At 36.0% G+C, this 27,852-nt stretch overlaps 1 protein-coding gene across 3 annotated transcripts in view; it reads left to right on the top strand.

Annotated features, from left to right (window-relative positions):
* LOC118183879 (arrestin domain-containing protein 2-like) overlaps window positions 1-27,852 on the top strand; it is a 390,857-nt gene that overhangs the window by 349,719 nt on the left and 13,286 nt on the right. For all 3 annotated transcript variants that reach the window (XM_085811621.1, XM_085811622.1, XM_085811623.1), the window contains one exon: window positions 21,096-21,275. In XM_085811621.1, coding sequence (XP_085667747.1) covers window positions 21,096-21,275 — 180 coding nt within the window. The remainder of the gene's footprint in view (window positions 1-21,095; window positions 21,276-27,852) is intronic.

The raw sequence follows: 27,852 nt of genomic DNA, 5'->3' as shown, positions 1-27,852 counted from the left end.
TCAGAAAAAGAAAACGTGAAAGCAGTACCTTTATTGCGGATAGTAATCACGACACAAATCTCTGATTTTCTGCCAATGTTTAGGGAGTTTTTTAAAGCTTTCGGCCCAGAAACTTGGCTTCGGTCTAAAAACTGATCATCCTCATTTCGAACGTCCTATGCAAAATGAAAGATACACCAGCAAGATGTAGCGTCAGGTGTGAAAAAAAGGTAGATGTCCGAGGTAGCGATGTTGGGGCTATATGATGGGTGTGGCAAAAAAAAAACCCATTCGATTCTGTACAGAGTCCAGCCAGTGAATGATGCAGACACATGTGGCACATTATCTTGATTTAATATTACCTTTTTGCGCCGGAACTTAGTTCGACGTTTTTCCTTGATAGCAGCAACAACACGGACTAGCAGCTCACTTTATTGTCGAGAATCCTACCTTTTTCCAGATACCATTTGTGGATCTATTCCACCAAATACAAAGCATGACCTTTTTGTTAATCGAATGCGCTTTGCGACGCCGCTGACTTGCTCGCCGGACACAGAACAATCCCCTTTTCGACCTTTTTGAAGTAAATCCCCTTTTCATCACAAGTGTCGATCCGGTCCAGAATTTTGTCCCTGCATTGATAGAGCAGTTTAGTGCAGGACCAAATATATCTGTCTTTATCTGCTTGAGTCAACTCATGCGGATTGAAATTTCACATCAAGTTTATGGGATGCATAGCGTGACTAATGGGCATGGCACTAATGTCTAACTCTTTAGCAAGTTCTCGAGTGATTGCATACTGATTTTCTTCTACAAGTCGGGCCGCATCAATATCTGTAGGGCGGCCAGAGCGCTCTGCTCCCTGAATGACGTCCTTGTTTATAGAGCAGATTAGTGCAGGCCGAAACATGTCTGTCCTTATCTGCTTGAGTCAGCTCATGCAGCACCCAGAGATTGAAATTTCACTTCACGTTTATGCGATGCATAGCGTGACTAATGGGCATGGCACTAATATCTAACTCCTTAGCAAGTTCTCGAGTGATTGCATACTGACTTTCTTCTACAAATTGGGCCTCATCAATATTTTTAGGGTGGCCAGAGCGCTCTGCTCCCTGAATGACATGGTCCTTGTTTTTAGACTTTCGGTATCATATGACAGCATTGGGACCTAAAGTTATACACATGGTTTGGTCTGGTAGCGTAATAGTTCCATACATCTTGTACTTAATGATAACAATATTTATTGACTAATTTCACAACACAATGTTCTAAAGCAAGTCTATTTCTTTCAAATGCCAAAAATCATTTGAAAAAAAATTGATTAAAGACGCCAACGCGAACTGTTTGCGCTGACGATATTTGCGGTGACCAGAAACTTTTGTTAAAAACCCGATAAAATTTTAGTTGCTTTTACTGTTTGGTTAGTTACTTTAATTTGTGCTTTTGGTAACTAAGGTAAAAAATCTGATGTGCACGCCACATGACTTCCTTGCACGGAATATTAAATTATACGCATTTTTTCTTTCATTTCATTTAAACTTATTTAGATTGAATCAAATCTACTTCGTCGATAGCGCATAAACCACAATAGAATAAATGCACTCTTTAAAATTCACTCTATCTGTTTACCATAGCGACACTCTGGCGCTAGGTTCACTTAACAGTATTATATTTCGTTCATATTATAACTCAGAATGCACAAAATTTATATCATTTCAAGAACTATATAATTGTTGCCACATGCTCTATTCAAATACTATAAATAAACCTAAAACAGTGTATAAAAGAAATTAAACAGACAAAGAAAAAGAAAAGAAAAAAAAAAGAAAGAAAGAAACAGTTTTTCATTGACGATTTAGTATTTCTCATTCAATTAATTCAGTTCTCAATTTGCGACAAGGCAAAAATACATAAAAACTCAAAATATCTATATTAAAATTACGAAGTAAATCTTAAACACTTATTTCCTCGAATAAATTTCAGAATGGATTAAGCATGATTTAATTCGCAATAATAAAAGAAGGCGTTATCTTTGTTATTGCGAATCTTAGCTTCTCTAGATTGCGAACAAATTCACTATTTTGCCAAGTTTCAAATGTTAACAAACATGGCAGCCATAGCAAAAATAATTAGGCTTAGCCGCACTTTCATAACTTTTAAATTGTTGATAATTCTAGAAATATTGCGTGCAAAAGGAAAAAAACCTTAATCGGAAGATAGGAACAACATAATTCAATCATTTTTAAAGCAAAAAATGCACAATTTACAAACAAATAAGAATAAAGAAGCTGAAATTACTGAGCCGAGTAACAGAATGGATATATATATATACTTGTATTTATATACTTTTGATGCAGCCGATTGCAACCAAAATACTAGGTGCACATCTACATGTTATAGCAGTTCTATATACAAAATTTCAACGTTCTGAGGCTACTTGTTTTTGAGTTATGCGATATACGTACGTACGTACGCACAGACGCCACGAAAAATTCTCTTCAGAATTCATTTTAAATCAGTTTTATAATTTTTGTTGGGGGAAAAGAGTCCTTTATTCTGTTCTTACGTACAGATGTCAAGCAAAAACATCGTTAAATTACATTCGGTAGCGGTGAAAATGGATATTTTCATTGAAATATGATGTCTGAAACTTTTTCGTGATTACAATACTTCCTTTTGACTTCGGCCCACCAGCGGCCGAGCGGTAAAGTCGCTGAACACTGGTAGTTCGGTCCGAGGTTCGAATCCCGCGAACGGGATGCCTGCATCGGCGTTTTTGTGGTTTTCCCCATATGTAACGTGTATACGAGCCAGTTTCCCTTAGAAAGTCCTCCACGAAGGCATCCCTCCCCTTAGGCAGATAGCTCTAGTGTGCTTTGCCATAATTAAATACACACATTATCCTTTTGACTTGATGACTTGATGTACAAGGAAGTAAAAAGAGAGCAAAATCATCTGCTGTGTAGAAAGGTTAACCAAGTGTCTTTATATGCAGTCAGCTTTAACCTCACCAAAGTAAATATTTATGGCCAGATGTATATTAGTACACTTAAATTAAAATCATATTAAATGAATTTTATAAATTCATTACATCGTTTAGCAGTCATCTGTAACACATATGTCAATTTTCTAAAGTTGTTTGTCTAAAAAAATGTTTCGGAAAATTTTATTTATTTTTATCTGTTTTTCTATAAATTTGAACGTTCAAGGGTAGCTTTTAACCTCTTTCAGATCCTGATTCCATTCTGTTTATCAGTTTTAAGTAACTAAACGATTTATTTCGTAATTGTCTTCATCAAGGGAAAACTGCCACTCGAAGTATCAGTATTTTGTTCTTAGCTCATTAATCCGATACCACGTTATTCACAAGAGAGTTTAGGTTATTGTATGAGGTGAGTGCGGATAATGACTTGTTTTGTGTGGCTGAGAAGATGTAATTCCTGATATCCATGATGAAGGGATACGTTAATTAAGCAGATTTGCTCTGAGCGATCGCCGAACAGTATGTGATATTCGACAATGGCTGTAGTTATATTGAGGATAACTACTGGCAAAGAAAGCTATCAACTTAGAAGACGAGAGACAGTGTAGAAGGTATTAAAGAACTTATTCACAAAAACAGCTGAATAAAGTGAAGTAATTGGGGCTGAAGTAGATATTTTGCATTGAAGTGTATATCACACCGTCGTAGGTTGTGGAGTTTCCCAAAGCATGTCCGTAATTCCTTTAAAAAGTACAGGCTAATGTTACCAAGCGAGTCAATGGCTGCTTCGCCTTCTAACATACCAATACAAAGAAAACGTTTTCAAACAGCTCTCCTTTTTTGGTTATTTATGTGAAAGAATTTATTGATAACTTTGAAACAATGGTGAACGAAGACGAGTGTTGGATCTATCATTTCTCGCAGGAAAAAAATGGTAACTGGAATGGAAACATTCCGAATCCCAATCTCCAAAAAAGTAGTGAAAGGTTCTATTTGCTGGAAGAGTGATACTGACACATTTTTTTCTCTGAGAAATTCATATCTAAGTAACCTGCGATTGCCGTGATATTCTGGAGCGACAAACTCTGAAGAGACTGAGAAAATCGGTTGAAATTCGATGCCCATGGAAACTGAGAAAAAGGCATTGTGCTCTTTTGTGATAATCCGAAGCCACATTCGACGAGCATTACGAAGAAACTTCACCAAAATTCCTGCGGGCAGCACAACCTTCCTGCTATATTTCAGATATTGAACCATGAGATTTCTTTGTGTCCGAGCTTATGAAAGAAGAACTTCGAAGAGGTAACAGCATTGTGATGAGGAAGACAAGACTGGGATCCGAGAATGGCCATCGAAAGTTGCATTGTAATTCTTCGAACAAGGTGTAGATAAAATCATTACGCGTTGATTATTCGTAACAAAAGTGTTATTATTCAAAAAATTAGTTTTGGTAGTACACTTTCGTGTAAATAAAATGACTTTCATATATCTTCCGTACGCTGCTTCTTTCATGGGAATGGATCTAATTTATAACATTCAAGTAGTAAACAGTGCTAATTAATAATAATGTTTGTCTTCGCAAAGTGTAACCATCATCAAGCAGATTGTTGCAATAATAGCGTTAATCGTTCCCTCACTCACAGATTCAGAAACGAATATTATTTTCTCTCTTTAAAATAAAATCTCACTTTAAAAGATAAAACTTGAGAATATTAAAAAATACAATTAAGTGTCGTAAAGAAGAAATTCTAATAAAAGGCTAGTAAATTATTTTCTTCGAGATCTCATTGTTTTCTGGATTCACTCTTAAAATGTTTAATAACATTTGCAAAAAATTATCGAATTTCCTCATGCGTGCTTTTGCATTATAAGTAGTTAACGCATGCAGTTAATATTAGAAGATCTATCGTTTGGATCCGGGTAAGGGCATAACTCATTTCCCATGTTAGCCAGCTTCAAAACTTGTAATTGTTTCTAAAATTGTGCCACAGATAAAATATGTTGGGTGACAATTCGTCATCACCTGGTTTTTATCTACTAGGTATCTTTGCTCTTCCCAAACACCTTTTAAGTAAGGGAGAAGACAAGGAATTATCGCATTTCTCCGCTTGGGCTTTCGTGATACAAGTGATAACACATGTAGATAGCATTTGGGTGATTCGTGGCTTGAATCCCGGGGACGCTATAGCTGATTACTCATAGGAAAAAAACCTAATATATACACTGAATACACTGCATATTAATAATACTCTATATACTGAATATTAATAATTTGAAATATAATTAATAGCGTCCTCTTTCATATTTTAACTTTTCTGGATATCCGTCTATCTTAAGTTCTAAGAATCATTAATCCTTTTGTTCATTTCTTAATTATTTTCTTCAAAGCCATTTTACTTAATTTTTATCCATTATCAGTATTCTTATCTGGTTCTGACATTCTTTTTTGAACATACTGTCTCTTCACATTTTTCTCTTAAATTGTAAGCATTATTACTTTTCTCGTATAATTATGATCGCCAAATCCTGGTAGTGAAGAATCATCATCCACCACCTTTTTTAGTTTGGGCGTCACTGTACATTTATAAATATTTTTTAAAGCTGGAGAAAGGAAAATGAGCAATACCCCCACTTGCATACGCGCCAAGTAAACCGTTACACCACAAAGTCATGATGAAAGAAGGGAGAAAATACCTTAATGGTTCTTAATCAGTTACTTACTTAAGAAAACTACATTATTTCACTTATTGAAATCGCCCTCTTACTCAGAGAAACTCTCCAAAGAGACCCCAAACGGTTTCAGGCTTCAATGAAAATGGTCGCCTTATATAACCTATATATCAGCGATGTTCAGTACCAGTCTTTATTCACATTCTCAGAACTATTTTCTCTTTTTTTCTAATGGTGGTCACCATGAGAAATTTCATTATATTTATTAGTGAAATGCATGCCGTGTTGCTATAATTGTTCCTATTAAATGGTGTTCGGATTAATATTACAGGTTTCAAAGAAATGCTGCTACTTGGATTATGAGAAAATTCTGATTCTATTTTGTCAATTTCAGTTTTAATACTGTTCAGATAACAGTTTTAATAATCGTTTAATAATCCCTATAAGTTTTAACAATCATACAAATTACTGTCATGATTCGAAACCAAGTGAGATATCTATAAATACTGATATAGTCAGATATCAGTAAACAATGCTCCTACACTATTAGCATGTTCATGATGCTCGCTATTAGTACTTTCGTATTATATCTAAGATTTTTCATAAATTTTTAGTGTTTTAGTATATTTAGTAATTAGAAATTTTAAACATTAAAATTTTTAATAAAGCAACAATAAAACATTAACAATTAAACTTCTGTTGAACCTAATAAAGCATTCAAATTATTTTCTATTACATTTTCTGTTACCGACTTTAAATATGAATAATTTCTGATTTTCAACAAGATTTAAATCCTTTAATTGTAAGATGTTTTAGAAAGATCTTTTAGAAAACTGTATGCAAGCTTTAGTAGAATAATCAATTTCTACTGAAACTTTTTTTTTAAAATTCATGTGCTAAAATGTATTATATCCTGGTACTATAGTCCAGTATTGTGAAGTCTGAGATACACAGTCTCACAGTGTATATATATGCTCAGAGCTTTGTCCTAAAATCTACAACGGTTGTCATGCTCACCAGTGGCCGGGTAGATAAAATCCGCTGTACACTGGTAGCTCGACTATTAGTAGTTTTAAATTTAAGACCCTTTTTTTATTTTATTACACAAGTGACTTTCCTGATTTTAGTGAAGATGCTAATATCCTTCTGGCCTGCTACGCCGACGATACGGCTCTAGTCGTCAAATCGAGAAGACCAAACCATGTTTTAGCAAAAATGCAGGAGAAAATCCCAGAAATCGAGAGATGGTGCAGCAGGTGGAAGACGTGCATTCAACCAGAAAAAAATCAAAAATACTACTAACAAGGAAATATAAGAAAAGGGACACTATCACGTCAGAAGTTAAGCTTTTCGGAGCCTATGTCCCGAGGGTGAATTCTGCTAACTATCTGGGTATTACCTTCAACAGAATTTTCACCTGATCTGACCATATATATAGTGTGGCAAAGCTTATGGCATTATATTCAGGCTCTTTCCACTATTAAAAAGTGAATATCTTTATCTGAATTTGAGAAAGAGACTGTATACTTCCATCATCCGGCCGATTATTACTCGCATGGGCGAACGCCAGTAAAAACGAAATTAAACGACTTCAGACTCTTCAGAACAAGGTTTTATATTTCATCAACAATGCTCCCTACTTCGTCAGGAATCGAAGTCTTCACTCGGACCTTATAATAGAAACAATACAAGATCTCATAAAAAGACTAAATGAAAAGGTTTACAATAGAACCATGAGTAGTAAAAAACCCTACAAATTTTGCGAATGTTCTAGCCTACGAAATTTTACAAGAGAACAAGAAAATCAGACCGTTCGCTGCACATGTTTTGCATTATGACCTTCGTGACCAGGCCAACCAATCAGAAAGCGGAACCTCACGAAATGACTTCCCTCAATCGCTGATTTCATTTCCTCATTTTCTACTTATTCTAGGAATTCAGCCAGTATTTCAACATATAGACAGTCAGGCATCTTTCTTTCAAGGTGCTTCACACTCTTTGTTCCATCTGTTTCTGCCTCTCCTGGAGAAAACGTCGCTGATGTTTTTCACCTCCGCCAGGCTCATTTGGCACTCATTAAGAAACTGGTAAGAGCAGGAAAGGAAATCTGCTGTGGGCCAGTATGTTGCAAAAGTATCAAAGTAGTTTCAAATCTCGGCAATAGTAGTTGCTGGAAAATTTGCGTGCTTTTTCCCTGTGTAACGTGAAAACGATTCAGTGTTCTTTGAAGCTTTCCTCGAAGACATTCCTCCGTTTAAGCAGATAGCCTTTGAAGTAGTTTGTCTTAAGTAATCTATAATTTGGTTGCTGTCACTCAACCCCAACAGTGTAATACTTTTTTAATAAAACGGCTGGCACTTGCCTTTCCAGTATTGTCCAGTCCTAAGGCTGGAACTAGTGGCCATTTTATTGTCGAGGTACCTAATAGGCGTCCATCATTACCTCCTATGTGGGAACAGACAATTTACATCTATGCCACATTATATAGAATTTTCTCACTTTACCAACAAGCCACGTTTCATCATATTTTTTTATAACTCATTTTAACTTTTTCAGTTATCTTGCTTAGATTTTGTTACCTTATGCCCTGATGTTAGTGGGAATGAATTATTTGAATTTGGTAAAGCTGACCAATCTAAGCAATAGAGAGACAGACACTCCAAAACTGGCAAATCGGTAACTGAAAATAAATTGAATGCAAAAAGATGACTGGAAACTAAAGCCTAAATTAAATATTACGGTACAACTCGCCCCGACATTGTCCTCCGAGGAAGATTCGCTGGCTTCGCCAGCAAGGTCACTTTCACCTTTATTCTGGATTAGTTGTACAGAAAATAAAATTCATAATAATTCAACAAATAACATTACTGTTTTCTCTCTAAGAGGAGGATGCCTTCATGTAGCAATTGGAAGCTAAACCGCTTTGTATTCACATTACAGATGGGAATGACTACGTAAATTGCCATGCAACTAGTTCAGTTGCTGGGGTTTGAACCGGAATCGAGGTATAATACTGTTCAGCTATTTACTTATCCTTTGATTACTGGTGGGCTTTCAGTTGTTAAATGTCTGAATGATTTCACGTGCTTATTTCCTGTTTTTTGGATGAGAAATATCAAATCGCTATCGTATGTAGAAATCTTTCAAAGAACTCTGTGAAAAGAACAAATTTTACATCCAAAAGCGTAAAGTGAATCTACTATTGGTTGTTAAGGTTCTAGCATTGCATCAAACCTTTTTTCGGGAAGAGGAGGGGCATCAAAAGAGTAGTTATGAAAAGCAGTAGCTGGACGCATTTATTTCACTTTTGTATATGATTATCTAAATATCCTCAAATTGTGTGAAATTTAAAATATTTTCTAATATCTTGAGTTTTATTAATTCAGTTAATCTTGCAAGAAAATTTTATATTGGACTTCTTTGAAAGAAATCTCTGAATATGTTTAATTCTGCAAGAGTACGAGTTTTTTGGCATGCTGTTATGTTTCGGCAAGAGGATTTTCGTACTTCGAGAAAATCAGGCTCCATTTCATTCACTTTCAGTTCTGCATTCAAATAACCGTACTTACATATTAAAGCAACCACCTTGGTATAATTTGGCGATTTTTTACCAATGAAAATATAGAAGTTATTTATCGGCTGTAAGTGTATGATTTTCGCGCATAATTTTTAGGAAGATTCCCAGACTATCGATGTTTATCATAAGTCGAGAAATATTATCAGCAAATGAAAAGAAAACTTACTTTAGCAATACAAAATGTAAATTTGAATTAGTAAATAAGGATTAAGTGATACATTTAAAAAATAAAACACTTTCATTTTTCTTCAAATCTTTCTTTTTTTTTCGCTATTCTCCCGAAGTACACAGCGATCTGTTTTCGCTTTGAAAAAATTAGAGAATTGCGGAGTCTCGGCTTTTTGCAAACCTCGGCTGTAGCGGCTATCTAAAAAAACGCATTTCCTCGTTGTTGTTGTTTGCTGAAGTTTCTGAAGGAAACTTTTCAGCAAACAACAAAGTTAAATGCAAAATTATGTATTCCTGCAGAGATTTTACCGCAGTCTCTTTCATTGCTAATAAATTCTATAAGCTAATATTTTAAAACTAAACTTAAGGCTAAAAATATCATTATTTGTTTCAAAAAATCGTTATCCTGGAATACAACAAAAAAAAAATCGCATACGAAAATGACAGCATTGCTTAACTATGAGAATGTGGTTGCTAGAAGAATGGTTATGCGCATAGTAGTGAGAGTTTGGCACATTCAGAAAATTTAACGATTTCTCGTAAGGTGGTTGCATTAATACGTAAGTACCAAAAATTATTTCCTAAATCAGGCTTTTTGTGGACTTGGAAACCTATACCTAGAAAACATTATTATTTGATTATTCAAATACATTTCTAATTCTACAAGCGTATGTTCATGATCATATGGAGCGGCAATTACGATATTCTATAGTTTTAAGTTCTTTTATTTAAATAAAAATATTTTATTCTTTCTCAGATTGTATGCTGCATAAAACAGTAATAGGAAAAAAAGAAAGAAAAAGAGAAACACTACTATAAAAGCATTCTTCGAATGTTGATTGAAAAATTCATTTCAAAACTTCCAGTATCTTTTCTTCTAGTACTTTCATTTGGCTGATTGCCTTTTATTTCATTTGCTCTTTCAGTATTTTAAGTAACAAAGAACAAGTACCTTAGGAAAGAAAAAGTATAAATGGACATAATAAAAATACTTGAATGTACTATTTCATAGAAACTATTAGGCAAATTTCATTGAGCATTTCAAAACTTTATTCAGTTCACTTCATTTCTGGCCAAACAATGCAAATGCAGTTTCTTTGGGGCTATGCTTCACAGAATCTTTAAATGGAAGTAGAAATAAAAGCCGGAGTACCTGGAGAGAGAAAATCTGGCCGAAAAACTTTTATAACTCAGCACATATACGCGGACGTGCTTCGAAAGACTTTTATGATGCCAGTACTTTCCCCCGTTTTACTTCACTTCAGTTCCCGTCTTCCAGCTTTGAAAAATCATCTCCATTTCATCACAGGCCAGTCTATAAATTTAATCTTTTAGGAAGCCATCTGAATATTAGATTTGTTAGCTGCAGACGCAATTTCAAAGTAAACAATAAAATTTCTTTTTTTTTTTTTTTTTTTTTTTTTTTTTTTTTTTTTTTCCTTTTCCCTCTTTCAGACGAAGACAGACAGTTTATTTCTTAGCTGCAAGAGACTACATTTTTGAATCCTTCTTTGGGGCTGTTTGAGTAATAATTATGATATAATGTATTTTAAGTATACATATATTTTTCTGACGTACTTGGAATTTATTTGTAAACTTGTCTCGTAAATCCTTTTGCAATTCACTACTTTCTTTATTAAAAATATCATCTGTTATTCATACTGAAAACTGCTTCCTCATTACTTTTCGCTTTGTTCGAACTTAAAATAAATTATAGTTCGACCATCTCAAACGCAACCTTGGCTGGCATTCTGCCAAAACACATAGAATCGTCCAAAAGTGTGTTATAAATTTCTATGTGTTTTGGCATTCATTCTATGTGATTTGGAATGTTCTTTCTATGTGTTTTGGCATTCTGCGAAAACACATAGAATCGTCCACGTTAGTTACGTGCCGCGAGATGACAGGTTACGTGAAAAGACTCTCTTCGCCAAAGACAAGGAATTTATACGACCGAGTGAGGGAAAGTCCCTTTGTCATTGAGTGATACTGTCTTCATTGTATTTCCCGCCTTTGGGCTTATATAGCAGAAATAAATGCTACGATTTGCATTAGTTTACAGCCCTGAAAGAAAGCTCCAACTTTTTTTTCATAACTTATGAATTTTATAGAAACAATGCATATTTCATCGCTTACTTTTAAAAGTAAGTTCACTAACAATCATGGAACTATATTCTTCAGAGAAAGTATCCTTTTTGTAGTAAAAAAAGGAAACCGGTCAATAGGTTTCCACCACATTTGAGCGGGATTTACCTAGACCGTAATTGATTTTGCCAACGGGACATTTGCTAATATTGCGGTCTTTTGTGTAAATGTTAGAAATAGCTTATTTTTATCGTTAAAATAAATTCACTCGGTGAAAACAAGACGTTTCACAATGGTGATAAGAAACTGCAACATAATGTGATTACATTTTGTTCCATGGTAGATGAGAAGGGAGAACTCAGCTAACTTATCAATTATAATTATAATAATTATTTATGGTCGTTAAATATTATAAATCATTATAATGATAATTAAATTATTAGAATTCATTGAAAAATTAATATAACAATGAAATTTATACACTGACTACCAATACGTATTTGGACACCTATGCAAATGACGATATCTGCGGTCCTAACGTACGTCACGGACTCCGCCGGTATATATCGTGTAAAAAACAGCATCGGCTTTAGTCGCATGCAAGATGCCTCGCAGTTCGGAGCTCTCTGATTTCGAGAAAGGTATAATTATCGGGTATCACAAATGTGGCCGATCCTTAAGGGACATATCTAGCGATCTGAAGTACGCAAAATCGACAGTGGCCTATGTGATTAAGAAGTGGAAGGTGAGAATTGATTGTCGGAATGTGCCCCGAGTCTGCAGACCAACGAAATTGGGAGATAGAGACCGACGAATGCTGTCCAGAGAAATTCGGAAGAACCGCACCCAACCGATGGCCCTCATCCGCGAGGAGTTTCAACAGGCATCCGGGAGTATTGTTTTAATGAATACCATCCGTAAGGAAGCACATCTGCTTGGTTTTCATGGTCGTGCTGCTGCCCATAAGCCTTTGATCACAAAGTCCAACCGCGCTGCTCGGTTAATGTGGTGCAAAGCACATCGAAATTGGACTGTAGATCAGTGCAAACGGGTTCTTTGGAGTGACGAATCAAGGTTCACCCTTTACCGTTCGGATGGCAGGGTCTGGGTTTGGCGTCTACATGGAGAACGTCTCCTGCCAGAATGCATTGTGCCAACAGTCAAGTTCGGCGGAGCAAGAATTATGGTCTGGGGGTGTTTCTCCTGGTATGGGCTGGGACCCTTAGTCCTCATTCATGGTAAGCTCAACTCCGATGCCTACTGCACTATTTTGCATGGCAATGTGCTTCCTACGTTGTGGCAGTTTAACGGGTTGCACCCCTGTTATTTTCAGGACGACAATGCCAGCTGTCATGTTTCGACGTTAACCAAGGCTTGGTATGGTGCCAATGAAGTTCATCGAATGGACTGGCCTGCCCAGGGTCGAGAACATCTGGGACGAGTTGCATCGCCGAATTCAGGAGTGCACTGCCCGTGCAAAATCGGTGAAGGAACTTCTATGTCTTCTCCAAGCTGAGTGGAAAAAAATACCACTAGCAGTCATACAAAGACTTGTGGAAAGTATGCCCCGGAGGGTCCGCGCTGTAATTACCTCTCGTGGAGGCTCTAACAACTATTGATTTTGAATAAAGTTAGTTTTTCTTTTCTATCACAAGTGTCCAAATACTTATTGGTAGTCAGTGTACAATAAAATACAGTAATTGAATAATTATAATTACGATTATAATACAATAAAATTTTACTTATTAACTTATAAAATAGCTAATAAGTAAAATTTTATTAGTTTTGCTATACATATATGTTATTTTATAAGAAGGATTCTTATAAAATAACATATATGTATAGCAAAAGTAATTTGGAAAACACTTGCTTTTTTTTACTTATAAGTAAATAAATAAATGCATCAAATTAAATACAATGTAATAAAACAGCTAATTATAAATGAGGATCAGCATATATCGGTTTAGATAACTTAAAGGTAATTTTCTGCCTGTATATCTGCGATCTTTGAACGTAGATATACAGGCAGAAAATTACCTTTAAGTGATCTAAACCGATATATGCTAATCTGCGATCTTTGAACGTAGAAATAAACAGAGATAAAATAAGAACGGAAAAAATTCCTATGACATTATCCATGTCCATCCACCCTATTTTGAGAATAGATCGGTCCAATTTGCGCATGCGTGTTTTCGCTCATGGTCGCTGCTTAGGTGTTTGAACTATAAAGCACGCACTTTATGTGCTGCAAGAAATTTTTTAAATCTCGTTCATTTAAATAATTAGTCAAATTCAACTTACAGGCATTAATATTGTTGCGTTTTTCTCCTCACCTTAAGAGTTCGTGGATTTGAGGTAAATCACGACGACACTTGATGAAGTATCAAAACACACTTGATTGGCCACTATTATTCAAGACAGCTCCAATCATCACGTTTACAGTCGTCGAAGAACTACTATAAACACGCTGAAACAATCAGCGACACAGCTTTCAGGCTATTCGGTTGTCACAGTGACGACAGCTTCACGACAAAGCATCAGAGTACAGCTCCCGACTCTGCTCGGTCGTTCTCGGAACTCTACGTACTCTCGTGACTCTCCACGCTACAACCCCCTATGTACTCGACGATACGCTAGAGTACAGCTCCCGATTCGGTTTAGTCGTTCCCGGAGCTCAACGCACTCTAAGATGAAATTCGACGATGCACTAACTCGCGATATACTAAGAGACTCTCTCGATACACTCGACGACCAACTCGGCACTAGACTTCGAGACACTCGCTCTTAGCTGACTCGATTAGGCACTCACTGACTGACTATCAACTCGATGGACTCCGCACTGACTCGCGATCGACTCGCTAGACGAGATTGACTCTCCGCGTACTAGCAGGGTTTATATATCTTTTGGCTTGTGTTCGAGAACATTCTGGGTTAAAACAGTAAGAATTCGTTCCAGAAGGTTCTCCATCCGTCTATGGCATATCGTCAATTTTGTCGCCAAATGGGCGTTTTGTCGCCAAATATGGCAACCCTGCTTTCTCTTGCTATTTTCTGGCAACCTTAAACCTGCTTTACTGCGAAGCTATCTTACTGCACCTGAACATTTCGTAACACTGCCCCCTCCCAAGGACTGCGCATCCCAGGCAGTACAATCCTTGATCACAAGCATAATTCGACACAAACAAATAACATAACTAAAATGACAAATATTTACACTATGTACAAGTATAAAGTACATACAAATTAACAACATAACAATTTTAAATTATACAAATTACAGTTCATGATGAATTTCAGTTTCAGGCTATTCATTAAGTTATAACCCGGGTCAAATACTTGTTCACTCAGATGTATTTTTGTTTTGCATATCACAGTCTGAAGATTCAGTCCTTTCAGACATTTCATCCACAGGAATATCTGAAACAGTTCGTTCACCACTCTGTAGTTTATTCGCATCATGTATACAGTTCACCTCTGTATTTTCAGCAGCTGGTACATGCTCATTTTCCCCGTTTCCTGGGAACCAGCTTCAAATTCTGCATCAGAATCATGAACAGAACCCGATCTTTTACAAATGCAAGTATTCTGGTTTAAAATCAAAACCAAGTCCGTGTCTGCACAATCTGTATTAGGAGACATACAGTTTGTGGAGTGGATGAATTTTCTTGCAGCACTCAAACACTCTGCGTAAGCTGCACATCAGCTTCTTCCATCTCTGCATCACACGCATTTTCAGATGGTTCAATACTTGCTAACTGCGACTTCGTAATTTCACTTTTTAGTTTCGATGAACTTGTCAGTCGCATTTTCACTTTCTTCCACTTTCCCTTCAGGCACTTGAGAATCAAAAGCTTCTTTCCTGTCTTTTATTTCTTCATGTTTTCGTTCTTTTTCTGTAATTCTGTAATGTTTCTGTAATGTTTTTCTGTAATGTTTCATCCATTATTTCTTGATCTTTCTCAGACACTTCACCAGCTACTTGCTTCATTTCTTCATCCTTTGTTTCTTCAGATGCCACTTCTGTCATTTCCACATCTTTTTTTTATAGCTCCAGTTTCTTCCATAAGCTCGACTTTCATCCGTTGGAGTAGATCTCACACCTTTTCTCATCCCTTCATGTCTTCCGGTCCGGCTTTCATCTCAGCTGTCATCTCTTCATGTCCAGCTTTTATTTCTTCTCGGAATGCAGCAAAGGCAATCACGAACTGTTTTAATTGTTCTTCCATCGCTCGTGTCACTGGCATTCACCCTCAAATCCCACTTCTGACACCAGTTGTTACGTTTTTCTCCTCACGTTAAGGGTTCGTAGATTTGGGGTAAATAATGACGAAGTATCAAAACACACTTTATTGGCCAGGATTATTCAAGACAGCTCCAAAAATCACGTTTACAGTCATCAAAAAGCTACTATAAACACGCTGAAAGAATCAGCGACACAGCTTTCAGGCTATTCGGCTATCACGGTGAAAACAACTCCCGACTCTGCTCTGTCGTTCTCGGATTTCTACGTACTCTCGAGACTCTCCACGCTACAACCCGAGATGCACTCGACGATACACTAGAGTACAGCTTCTGACTCGGTTTAGTCGTTCCCGGAGCTCAACACACTCTAAGATGAAACTCGACGATGCACTAATTCGCGATATACTAAGAGACTCTCTCGATGCACTCGACGATCAACTCGGCACTAGACTTTGAGACACTTGCTCTTAGCTGACTCGATTAGGCACTCACTGACTGACTATCAAATCGATGGACTCCGCACTGACTCGCGATCGACTCGCTAGACGAGACACCGACTGACTCTCCGCGTACTAGCAGGGTTTATATTGCTTTTGGCTTGTGTTCGAGAACATTCTGGGTTTAAACAGTAAGAGTTCGTTCCAGAAAGTTTTCCAGCGTCTATGGCATATCGCCAAATGGGCGATTCCTCGCCAAATATGGTAGCCTTACATTCCCTTGCCATTTTCTGGCAACCTTAAACCTGCTTTGCGGGGAAGCTATCTTACCGCCGCCTGGACATTTCGTAACAATATGTATTCTCCTAAGGGTGTGAGAGGAAATCTGGAGAAGTGCCACTCTTGCTCGGAATACCTTTGTTCTTGGAATCAGTGTCAGATTAAATTTGAGCTCTAATAATTATACTAACCAAAAATAGCTTGTTGAGCAAAGAAGCATTTCACTGATTCATATGTTCTGTTTGCTATTTTTGTTAGTGCTCTTAACAAGCTATTTTTGGTTAGTGTATAAATTGAATTTATTTAATTCCCGACAGGCAATATTTTGCTGCTTTGATTATAAACCAAGAACTAAGACTAACCAACAAAAGCTACAGAATTTCAGACCAGTCTGAAAACTCTTACATAAGCCGAATTTAAAATTGTCCCATAAATCAAGTTAAATATTGCCAAACGTTTGAATCATCTGAAAAAAAAAACGTTCGGTCATCTGAAAAAATTAAACCTATCAGATGAGTTAAAGAGGAGCTCTAAATCCTCATCCATTCGAAAAAAAAAGGGCAAAAACGATCTCCCGATTGTTTTAAAATGTTGTATCAACTATGTTATGGACAGAACTGAAGGTGATATGGTATTTAAGTGTTCATGCAACAACTTTAATTCACTTCGGCTGTATTTTATAGATGAAAAAGAATGATGACGTAAATCATCATTCAATTTAATTAGAAAAATTCATTTATTACATGCATAAATATTATTAGGTACATATTTTGCATTTTAATTAGGTGTTTATCAAAAAATTCAATAAATAAACCTACTTCAGTCTTTTTCTTTTTTATTTCTTTTAATATTGTAGAAATTTTATAACCGATCGCATTAACAACAGATCCATTATAATTGTGTTCTTTAACTATTTTGCAGCAAAATACTGTATTCCTGCATGCCTTTCACTGCTGTTTCCTCCTCTATTGGCAAATTTCATAAACAAATATTTAATCTTGAATTTAAGATAAGAAATATCACGAGTTGTCTATAAAAACCGTTGGAAATTATAGAAGAAAAAAAAAACGCATGCGTTAAAACGACGTAGCTTGACAGAAAAATTGTTACCAGATGGTTGCTCGCGCATTGTAGCTTGAGTTTGGCATATTCTGAAACTTTGGCGAGTTCTACTAAGGGGGTTGCACTAATACATAAGTACCGACGATATTATCTACGAGGCGGTTGAAGATGAAGTTAATCGTGAAATAGAGGACGAAGCAATTGACTCGGCTTTGCAGAGAGAAACATGCAACAATGCTAGAATAACAAATTTTATTAATGTATATTGCGATTAATTTTTTATTTAATCTCCCTTATTCATATTTTCATTTATTCATTTTTGTTATGGAATTTTTTTAAACTACTTTTAACTTGTATATAAATGAAAATTAAATGCGGATTTGAAACTAGGGAACTACTCTTATCTGCGTCCTCAGGTCGCCAAATTTCTCGACAAATATTTTTGGCGAGAAACTCCACGTTGCCATATTACTATCTAAATTTTTTGTTTACATTTCGAACTTTAAGCCTAAAATGTCTCCAAAAACGCGAAAACCACGTTTTGAACGCGCAATTTAAGCTAAAATTCCGAAACAAAAACAAAAAATTTAGATAGCAAAAACGTAATAAACGTTTAACGTAATAAACGTAATAAACACAGAAACGTTTAACCAAAAATATTTGACAAGAATCCATGTACACAGCGATATGTTTTAACTTAAAAAAACATCTACGAATTGCACAATCTAGGCAACGAACGAATCTACGAAATACGCACACCTCGCTTTAATAAATTAACATAGCAAAAATAAATTTCAAAGAATACCATGTACACAGCATTCTGTTTCAACTTTAAAAAACATCCACGAATTGCACAATCTAGGCATTACGCACGAATCAACAAAATAAACTAAAATAAATTTCAAACAATTCAAAAAAACAACAATAACGACAGAAATTCATACTAAAAAATCTGATGTGTACACCACATGACTTCCTTGTATGGAATATTAAATTATATGCATTTTTTCTTGCATTTCATTTAAATTATTAGATTGAATTAAACCTACTTCGCCGACAGCGCATAAACCACAATAGAATAAATGCATTCTTTAAAATTCACTTTGTTTACCATAGCGACACTCTGCCGCTAGGTTTACTTAACAGTATTATATTTCGTCCATATTATAACTGATAATGCAAAAAATTTATATCATTTAAAGAATAGAATTATCTAATCGTTGCCACATGTTCTATTCAAATACTATACCAAAGCTAGAACGATGTATAAAAGAAATTAAGCAAACAAAACGAAAAAGAAACAGTTTTTCTCAGACGATTGAGTATTTCTCATTCGATTAATTCAGTTTTCACTTCGCGACAAGGCAAAAATACATAAAAACTCAAAATATCTGTATTAAAAATTACGAAGTAAATCTTAAATACTTATTTCCTGGAAAAAAATTCCAGAAAGGATTAAGCATGATTTAATTCGCAATAATAAATGAAGGCGTTATTTTTGTGTTGCGAAGCTTAGTGTCTCTAGATTGGCAAAAATCTACAATTCTGCTGTTTCAAATGTAAACAAATATGTCCGCCATGTTATTTAAAACTTAACCGCACTTAAACAGCTTTTAAATTGTTGATAATCGTACAAATATTGCTTCCAGAATTACGAAAGGCATAAAAACTTGAACCGGAAGATAAAAACAACATAATTCAATCATTTTTAAAGCAAAAAATGTACAATTTACAAACATATAAGAGTAAAGCAACTGAGATCACTGAGCCGGGTAACATAGTGGCTATATATATAAATATATTTATATACGTTTGGTGCGGCCGATTGAAACCAAAATACGAGGTGCACATCTACATGTTATGGTTGTCTTATATACAAAATTTCAACGTTCTGAGGCTACTCATTTTTGAGTTATGCGAGATACGTACGTAAGCACGCACGTACGTACATACGTTCGTACAGACGCCACGAAAAAATTCTCTTCATAATTCATTTTATAGCAGTTTTTCAGTTTTTTTTTTTTTTTTTTTTTTTTTTTTAGGAAAAGAGTCTTTTATTCTGTCCTTACGTATAGATATTACGCAAAGACATCGTTAAATTGCATTCGAAAGCGGTCAAAGTTTTCGTTGAAAAATGCTGCCTGAAGCTTTTCGCGATTACAATACTTCCTTTTTACTTCGTACAAGGAAGTAAAAAACAATGAACATAACATTCTACAAAATAAGAACAAAAATAAAATAAAATGCACTTACCATGAGTGAATGCTTTTTCGAACAGCAGAAATACCAATTTCATACCGCCTTTAACATGCCGCCACATAATCACTTTCCTAATTATATGACAGCCAGCACACTATCCAGGAAATTCATACTATGGTTCACAAATAAATGTTCAAAACCTTCTTTTCCTAAATCCTTGTAAGATTTCCATCTATCCTAAAAAATAGTTGTACCAGGCTCAATCCACTCTTTAATACCCTGCATCAGCGTTTCCCTACTTCTATCATGCACAGCACCTAAAAATAATCTCGCAGATCCTCTTTCCACACTTCTAAATACCCACTGCGCCTCAACAGGACGGCCACAATGATATTTCTTTTTGCCGAACTTCGATTCATCAATTTCCACCACTTTATCTTTCCCCCCTGTCTTCTCAGACACAGAGCATTATATAGAGCAGACTCGTTAAAAACTCCAACATCGTACCTTTTAATACTAAATTTCCTTTTGCACACAATCTAAACTACGCGACTGAAATCTTCCCACCACGTCTCTCATTGCAACATAGGCCATTTCAAAACACGCATGAAACGAACCATCGAGCAATTAAACTACTCAGCAAAAGATTTTTCAACGCCAACAGGGTTGCTGTACAACACACAAGCGAGCCAAAAACAGCGCAGAACACATATCGCCACATTTGGTGATATTAGGACATATATAAGAGTAGATCCGAAACTAGAATACATCGACCAGCACTGGTTGAATATTGACAAAACCTGAATGGCTAATTGAAACCTGTTCAGTTAGGCTTAGATAGGACGAAATCTGGCACCATAGGCGATTAATACAGTTTACGCTGGAGTAAATTAAAGATATTAATAAATTCAAAACAAAAACACATTTTTATTTGGTTGTAACTTGTGAAAACTTAATTTGGCTGTACCTCACGAAAATGCTTTGAGCTGCAATATGAGTAGATTCAATTGCTTATATTTCAAATAAAAACTCAGAGTAGATAAGTGAGTGCATGGGAGTAGCAGATACAGATTTGAACGAATTCTTCTGCTTAATGAATACCGTTAATTCAGTAAATATTTAACGGGCAAAATACAGCTTTTGTTTAGTATTAAGACTCTAACGCTAAGAGAAGTTACAGTGTTCCATCTTATTAGTCTAGATATACATCATAAATACACAGAATATGAATGTGCATGTGCACATCATACTCTAGGTACACACATATACAAGATGTGAGTGACACATATACATACATATTGTGTCTCTTATGAATCATGTACGAAGTGTGTCGTACTAACTGATGTCTTCTTGATAAAGAACTGTAAAGAGCAATAATATAATATTAATTCAAATTCGTCACAATTTATTACAGAAACCATTGATGGGTGCAGATCAAAGGGCCACCTGCTGCTTATGTTGTCGTAGAGGTGTTGTCAGCGTCCGGAGTACCTTGGAAAGGTCAGCCTACTGTTGCGGGGAGAGCATTCGGCTCAAAGCAGACATTGACAACCAGAGCGAAGAGGTTCTCAGGATCAAGCTCAAACTGGTACAGGTAAATAGATTCCCAGTGCCTAAAAAAAACATGATAGTCATTCTACATATACACTGATCAACCAAAACATTACGTTCGCCTTGCTGATATTTAAAGCAGCTGCTACTCCTCTTGGCATGGATTCTACTAGTCTCCGGTAAGTGTCTCAAGGAAAATATACTAGATTTGCTTATGGATCACGGGAATAAGGTTGACCATTGCACGTTTCGGTACTTAAATACCGAAGAGAATCGATCGGCTTCTGTCGAAAACATGCTCCAAAATGAATTTCTGACTTAGTACTGTCTGAAAAGTTGCAATGTATCTTACGATTTAAGAAAGGGAAAGCAGATTGAGTTTAAGTAAGCTGATTTTTAACAAAAGTAAAACTTTATGTACAGTTCCCATGTTTACATGCTACAGTTTTGCTTCACCACAGTTTATAGAAAAATCTGCTGCTGCAGATAAAACTACTTGGATAATTGTTTGAAAGTCATTGTTTCCCTTACTCTTTCCCCGGGTGGATCCACGTGCTGATGTGCAGTACCCTGTTGATATGTTTTGCCCTTCGATTTTGTTGTGTATGGGCACCAGTAGTCAGATCCATGAAATTATGGTTACAGCCGAAAACATCGCAGACGAAAACGTCGCGGAGAAAACAACGCAAGGCGAAAACATCGCAGTTATAAAACATCGCGGTACAAAACATCGTCGTCGAAAATAAAGCGGTTTAAAAACTTCGCAGTTTAAAAACATCGTCGTCGAAAATATCGTGGTAAAAAATAAAGTATCTACAAATCATCGCATGACGATAACATCGCAGAAAATACTTTTTTCAGGTTTTAATAATTGTAAATGGATATTCCCGTAATGATTTGTGAGCGCAAGATGGAAAGAAGGATAATTTTTACTTTCATATTTTTTATTAATCAATCAATTTTTGCTGAGATAATAAGGAAACTTAAGCATAGAAAATTAATGCAACTTATAGCACTTAATAGAATTTTAAACCGACATAGCTAACTAACAAAGGCCATTAATAAATCATTTTTTATAAAGTTTTTACTGGTAATTTTTCATGAAAAGTATAATCTATAAGTTGCATTTAATTTTCTATGCTTAAGTTTCCTTCTTACTTTTTCAGCAAAAATTTATTAGTTAATAAAAAAGTGTGAAAGTAAAAATTATCCTTCTTTACATCTTGCGCTCACAAATCATTATGGGAATATCCATTTACAGTTATTAAAGCCTGAAAAACGTATGTCTGCGATGTTATCGTCATGCGATGATTTGTAGATACTTTATTTTTTTACCACGATATTTTCGACGACGATGTTTTTAAACTGCAAAGTTTTTGAACCGCTTTATTTTCGACGACGATGTTTTGTACCGCGATGTTTTAGAACTGCGATGTTGTCTCTTTGCGATGTTTTCACCTACGATGTTTTGTAGCACGACGTTTTCGCCTTGCGTTGTTTTCTCTGCGACGTTTTCGTCCGCGATGTTTTTGCCGCGAGGTTATCGGCGGACACCGAAATTATATATGTGGTTTGACGTAAAATGGTGAAACCATAGCTTTTAAAACCTGAGATTAGTATCCTTTTTAGTAGTTTGAGAATATGATATCTTTATGAGTTATTTCTTTTTTTCTTATTTTCGAATGTCTCTTTACAGCTTTATAAGAAAACTTGCAAACGCCAACGAAAATTTGAGGACTGAGCATTCACTTTTTTAATACTTCTGTCTGTTTCATCAATTTTGTTTAAAGAATTTTGTCTTCCAAATTTGAACACACGATAGCACACATTTTGCGGAAGTAATTATTCTAGGCAATTGCAGCTTTAATCAGCAATGTCTAATCTTATTCTTTGCAGCATTTAATACTCGCCAACTATATCCTCAATCAGAAAAACGAATGCCTGCTGTGAGAAAAAGGATATAAAAACCAACAGTCGGAGGAATTTCACCTAGCGCAAAATTCTACTTTTTGAATGTAGATGTTGTATTTGCAAATCGGCTTGGAAGAGACATATAATCGTATTCAGTTTCTATTCTTACAAACGCGTTCCTGTAAGATCATTTCTGTTAGTTTAGAAGAACAAAATTACGTCTTCCGCTTTGGATGAATAAAGTCAAATTTTTAGTTTAGCGGGATGAAAGTGATATGTGAGAAATTCGAAATATGATTAGCAATCATCAAGCAGTAAAGAACTTAACAAAAAAAAAGTTTACTAAATCCAGAAGCCAAACAAAATCAAATCGTTGTACCATATCTGAAACTTTAAGGCGTGTTTGAGAATATAGAAAATGTATGCTCATGAAAATGCGTGAACTCACTTTTTCTTGCAATCTGTCAGAAGATTTAGAATCTTCCTCAAATCTGATACTTTGCTGTTGGCTTATGCAAAAATCAGAGCACCGCAAAGGTCAATTTAAAATGTTCCAGACATAGGTTCTATCCGTCATCTTCATTGAAACAAATGAAATCTGCGATACAAATCTTGATAGATTTAAGGAAGCTTTTATTGCTGAAGATATAAATTCCGTACAAGCTGTGAACCTTTGTTCAGATCCAAATAACTCTTCCTAGAAGCTACCGTAGGCTCAAGAAAATTCGAATGCATTTTGTTTCTTGTGTTTGCTTAAGCTGAAGACAAAAGAAGGCATAATCTTTTGATTATAAAATTACTTACTGAAATTACTACAAGTTATTGGATTAGTAAAAGCAAAAAAAGGGGGGGCTGAAAAACATATTTCATGTTCGTTTATATCACTGTAGATGATATTCTGACTCACTGGTCATTACAGCAAAACTAGTTCTAGAATTATGGTACCATTGTTACTGTGAAAACAAAATTCTTGTTGATAGAAGATTTAGAGATTTATAAGGATTTTATTTTGGAGATAAAAATATTTTCTCAGATAAATGGTAGAAAAAATAATTTTCTGTGGAAATACCGTAAAATCATATCGCTTAATTTGTATGTAAATTACTTTAATATGCAAAAAGAGTAGGAAAAGAACAAATCTTCTGACGCAAAACCTAATTAAAAAAGTTGGTTTGGTTTAATTAATTATGGTAAAGCATTCGAGGGCTATTTGCCTAAACGGATAAATGCCTTCATGGAGGACTTTCTAAGGGAAATTGACCTGTTACACATGGGGAAAACCTCAAAAATGCGCATGCAACCAATCCGCTTGCGGAATTTGAACTATAGTCCGAACCACCAGTGCTGAGCGACTTCACCACTTGGCGGCTGGTGTATCCCTAGCTGATAAGGGGCATATTTTTTTTTTAATTTGGGGGGGGGGGGGAATCGTTAGTCTGCCAATCTTGAGAAATCTTATGGAGAGAGTTGCAGTCAAGTTCTTGTCTACGACGTAGGAATTAATTAAAGTAAAGATCCGTTGGATAATAAGCATTTAACCCGAAAACATTAAGTGGTTTTGAAATATTTGTTCACCGTCCTTCTAAATTATTTCTTATAGCTTATTGGAAGGTACATGTTTCTTAATTTACCGTATTACCCGAAAATAAACCGCACATTTTATTCAAATTTCAATTGTTGAAAAAAGCTGCGATTTATATTTATATTTGCGATCTTACAAAAATGATAACATTTTGTAATGACGTATACAGTAAAAAATATCATGATTTCTGATTTTGAAATAACGATAATGCAACATTAGCATTTAGAAACTGGATGCATTGTTAAGGTAAGGAAGGTACTTGTAAACTCCAATAAGCACTGTCGAAAGTTACAGAAAGTTACTCGACGAAACAAGTCTCTTTTCCTATTTTCTTCTCAGAAAATTTCTCTTTCTGCTGCGTCGACGTTTGCAGCAACATAGACTATCAGCAGGGTGACCATTACTTTGGCTTCCCTTGACAATGGCTTATGCGCCGACAAAGGCTTATTTACTAATTAGCGTATATGACATACAAGGCCAAATAAGCATAAAGTATCAACAGAAAGCTAACATAAACTAATTAAATAAATTTTTTTAATTAATGAAAGGAAAGATAACAGAAAGCTACCAAAGTATAGCGCACAACTGTAACCTAGAATTTTCAATAATGATGTTGTATGACGTATGCACTGTATTTATGCTAAAATAAAATATTGTTATGCATCTAACCTACCCATTTTTACTTGAAACCATATTTACCTTACCACATTTAACTTGAAATCGTTGAATGATCAAAAGTTTAAAAGCCAAAATATTCTTGTGACTTTTCTTCAAACAAAAGGATAGAAAGTCAAATAAAAACCACAAATACTATTGTAAATTACATAAAAATGTAATTAGGTAAATAAAAATCAGCTTACACGCGTATATTGGCCAAATAACATGCTGTCAAAAAGAACTTGAGCTTTTACATAAAGCTTCAATTACTAAAAATCCTTTAAACGCTTTACTAAAAAAAATTTAGTTAATAAAAGCAATGAATAAATATATCATTAAAGCTTACATCTCTTTAGTTCCATACTATTTGCGAATGAATCGTTACTAAACTATTACTCGTACACTGCTGGCCCCTAAAACTGCAACACCAGGAAGGAATGATCTCACAAACGTCAAGATCACATTTGTGTGTGTGATTATGGCAGCAAAGCCTCGAGGGCTATCTGCCTAAGAGGAGGAATGCCTTCGTGGAGGACTTTCTAAGGGAAACTGGCTCGTATACACGTTACACATGGGGAAAACCACGAAAACGCCCATGCAGCCAGCCCGTTCGCGGGATTCGAACCTCGGACCGAACTACCAGTGTTCAGCGACTTTACTGCTCGGCCGCTGGTGGGCCTCAAGATCACATGAAAGGAAGATGTTGGGATATGCAAATGATTAGCATTTCACCGCTATTAGACGACTCAGAAGGGAGAAACGACATCTGAAGCACTGCATAAAAGAAAAGTTGTGTAGTGGATTTCTCATTTGGAAAGTAGTAGTAAGGTTGGAGTTTGCTCAAAATATCGTGCTATGCCTCGAATAAGATGAGGAAATGCTTACCAGCAAGTTTCGAAATTCGATAGAGGCAAGATCGTTGCCTATCGAAAGTGTAGTTTATCGTTCCGTTATATCACCGGTCAACACTGGTCGACATCCAACCACTGTCATGCGAATATAGAATCAATAGATTGCTGAGGGCCATACTGAACGGCATGCAGGATCTTAACGCCCTCCCATGATTAACACCAGAGAGGACAGACATATTGTGAGGTCAGCCCTGAAAAACCGTACGATCACATCACGCACCATTACTCAGGAAATGGGCATGTTTGCAGCACGCCCAGTATCAGCTCCTAAGGTGCGTCGACGTTTGCAGCAACACAGACTATCAGCAGGATGGCCATTACCATTTCTTTGGCCCTTGACAATGCAGCATAGAGAGAGACGGCGAATCTGGTGCGCCAAACGACAAAGCTGAGTACACGAATGGCACAATATCGCCTTTTCAAACGAGTCTCGGTTCTACGTGCAATATTTGGATGGCCGTATACACGTCTGGAGAGTCCGAGGAGACCCCACGTCGCCTGCATGCATTCGATATCGGCATATTGGTCCTGAACCTGGTGTGATGGTTTGGGCGGTCATTGGGTATACAACACGCACATCTCTAGTTCGGATCGATGGTAATTTGAACGCAGATGGGTACATTTCTGACATCTGACGTCCAGTGGTTGTTCCCTGTCTTCGAGGCCCCCAAACGCCATATTCCAAAAAGATAACGTAAGACCATATGTTGCACGTCGTGGTCTGACCTTCCTCGATACACAGAGTATTCAATTACAGCCCTGGCCTCCACGGTGTCCACATCTGTCACCCATTGAAAACATCTGGTCATGGGTTGCTGAGAGACTGGCTCGCCTCCCCTCTCCAGCTAATAAAAGTTAATAAACGGTTAATGAAGGGTGGCATAGACTTGAAGCAGCAAGCAATGAGTTGCCCATTTCTGTCATCCAAGCCCAGTTTGACTCCTGCCTAATGGGGTAAAGGCCGTTTTAGCTGTGGCAGCATTTTCGCATCTCTGCAAACAGCATTTTACTAATTTCGCATCTCTGTAAACCTCCAAAATGCTTACAAATTTAATCATTTTGTCTTCATGGTATACTTTTTACGTGCATTTTGTTTATTTGTTTTTGTTCATGGTGTTGTAACTTTAACGGCCAGCAGTGTATTTAACTTCAGAATAAAGAATGCTAATAAATTTCTTCCACGTCTCCTGAGTCATTTGACGGCTCATGTCAGTAAACCTAGAAAAATGAGTTCACCTCTTCGTTCTCAAATTTCTGTGCATTCGAATCCTAATCTTTGGAACATTTATTTGTAAACTCTACTGTCAATAGCCATTAGTTCAGTTTCATTTTGCATTCTTTTCAAAACTGAAGCTGATGTGAATGCTTCTTGAAGACTGGAATTTGAAGATAAGAATTTTGACCCTTATAAATGGTCTCACCCAAACAAAAGAAGGGTAGAAGTGGCATTTTAAAAGCAATAATTGAGAATGATCCTCATCAAGTACAATGTTTAGCCTGAAATGGATAAAAACTGCAATAAATAACAAAATGCGGTACGTTGACTTTTAAAGCAGTGC

Source organism: Stegodyphus dumicola, chromosome 2 (assembly GCF_044657685.1).
Source record: "Stegodyphus dumicola isolate Sdum_Otavi_A_Nest chromosome 2, ASM4465768v1".
In the NCBI taxonomy this organism is placed as follows: domain Eukaryota; kingdom Metazoa; phylum Arthropoda; class Arachnida; order Araneae; family Eresidae; genus Stegodyphus; species Stegodyphus dumicola.
This window is presented reverse-complemented; position numbering and strand designations above follow the sequence as displayed.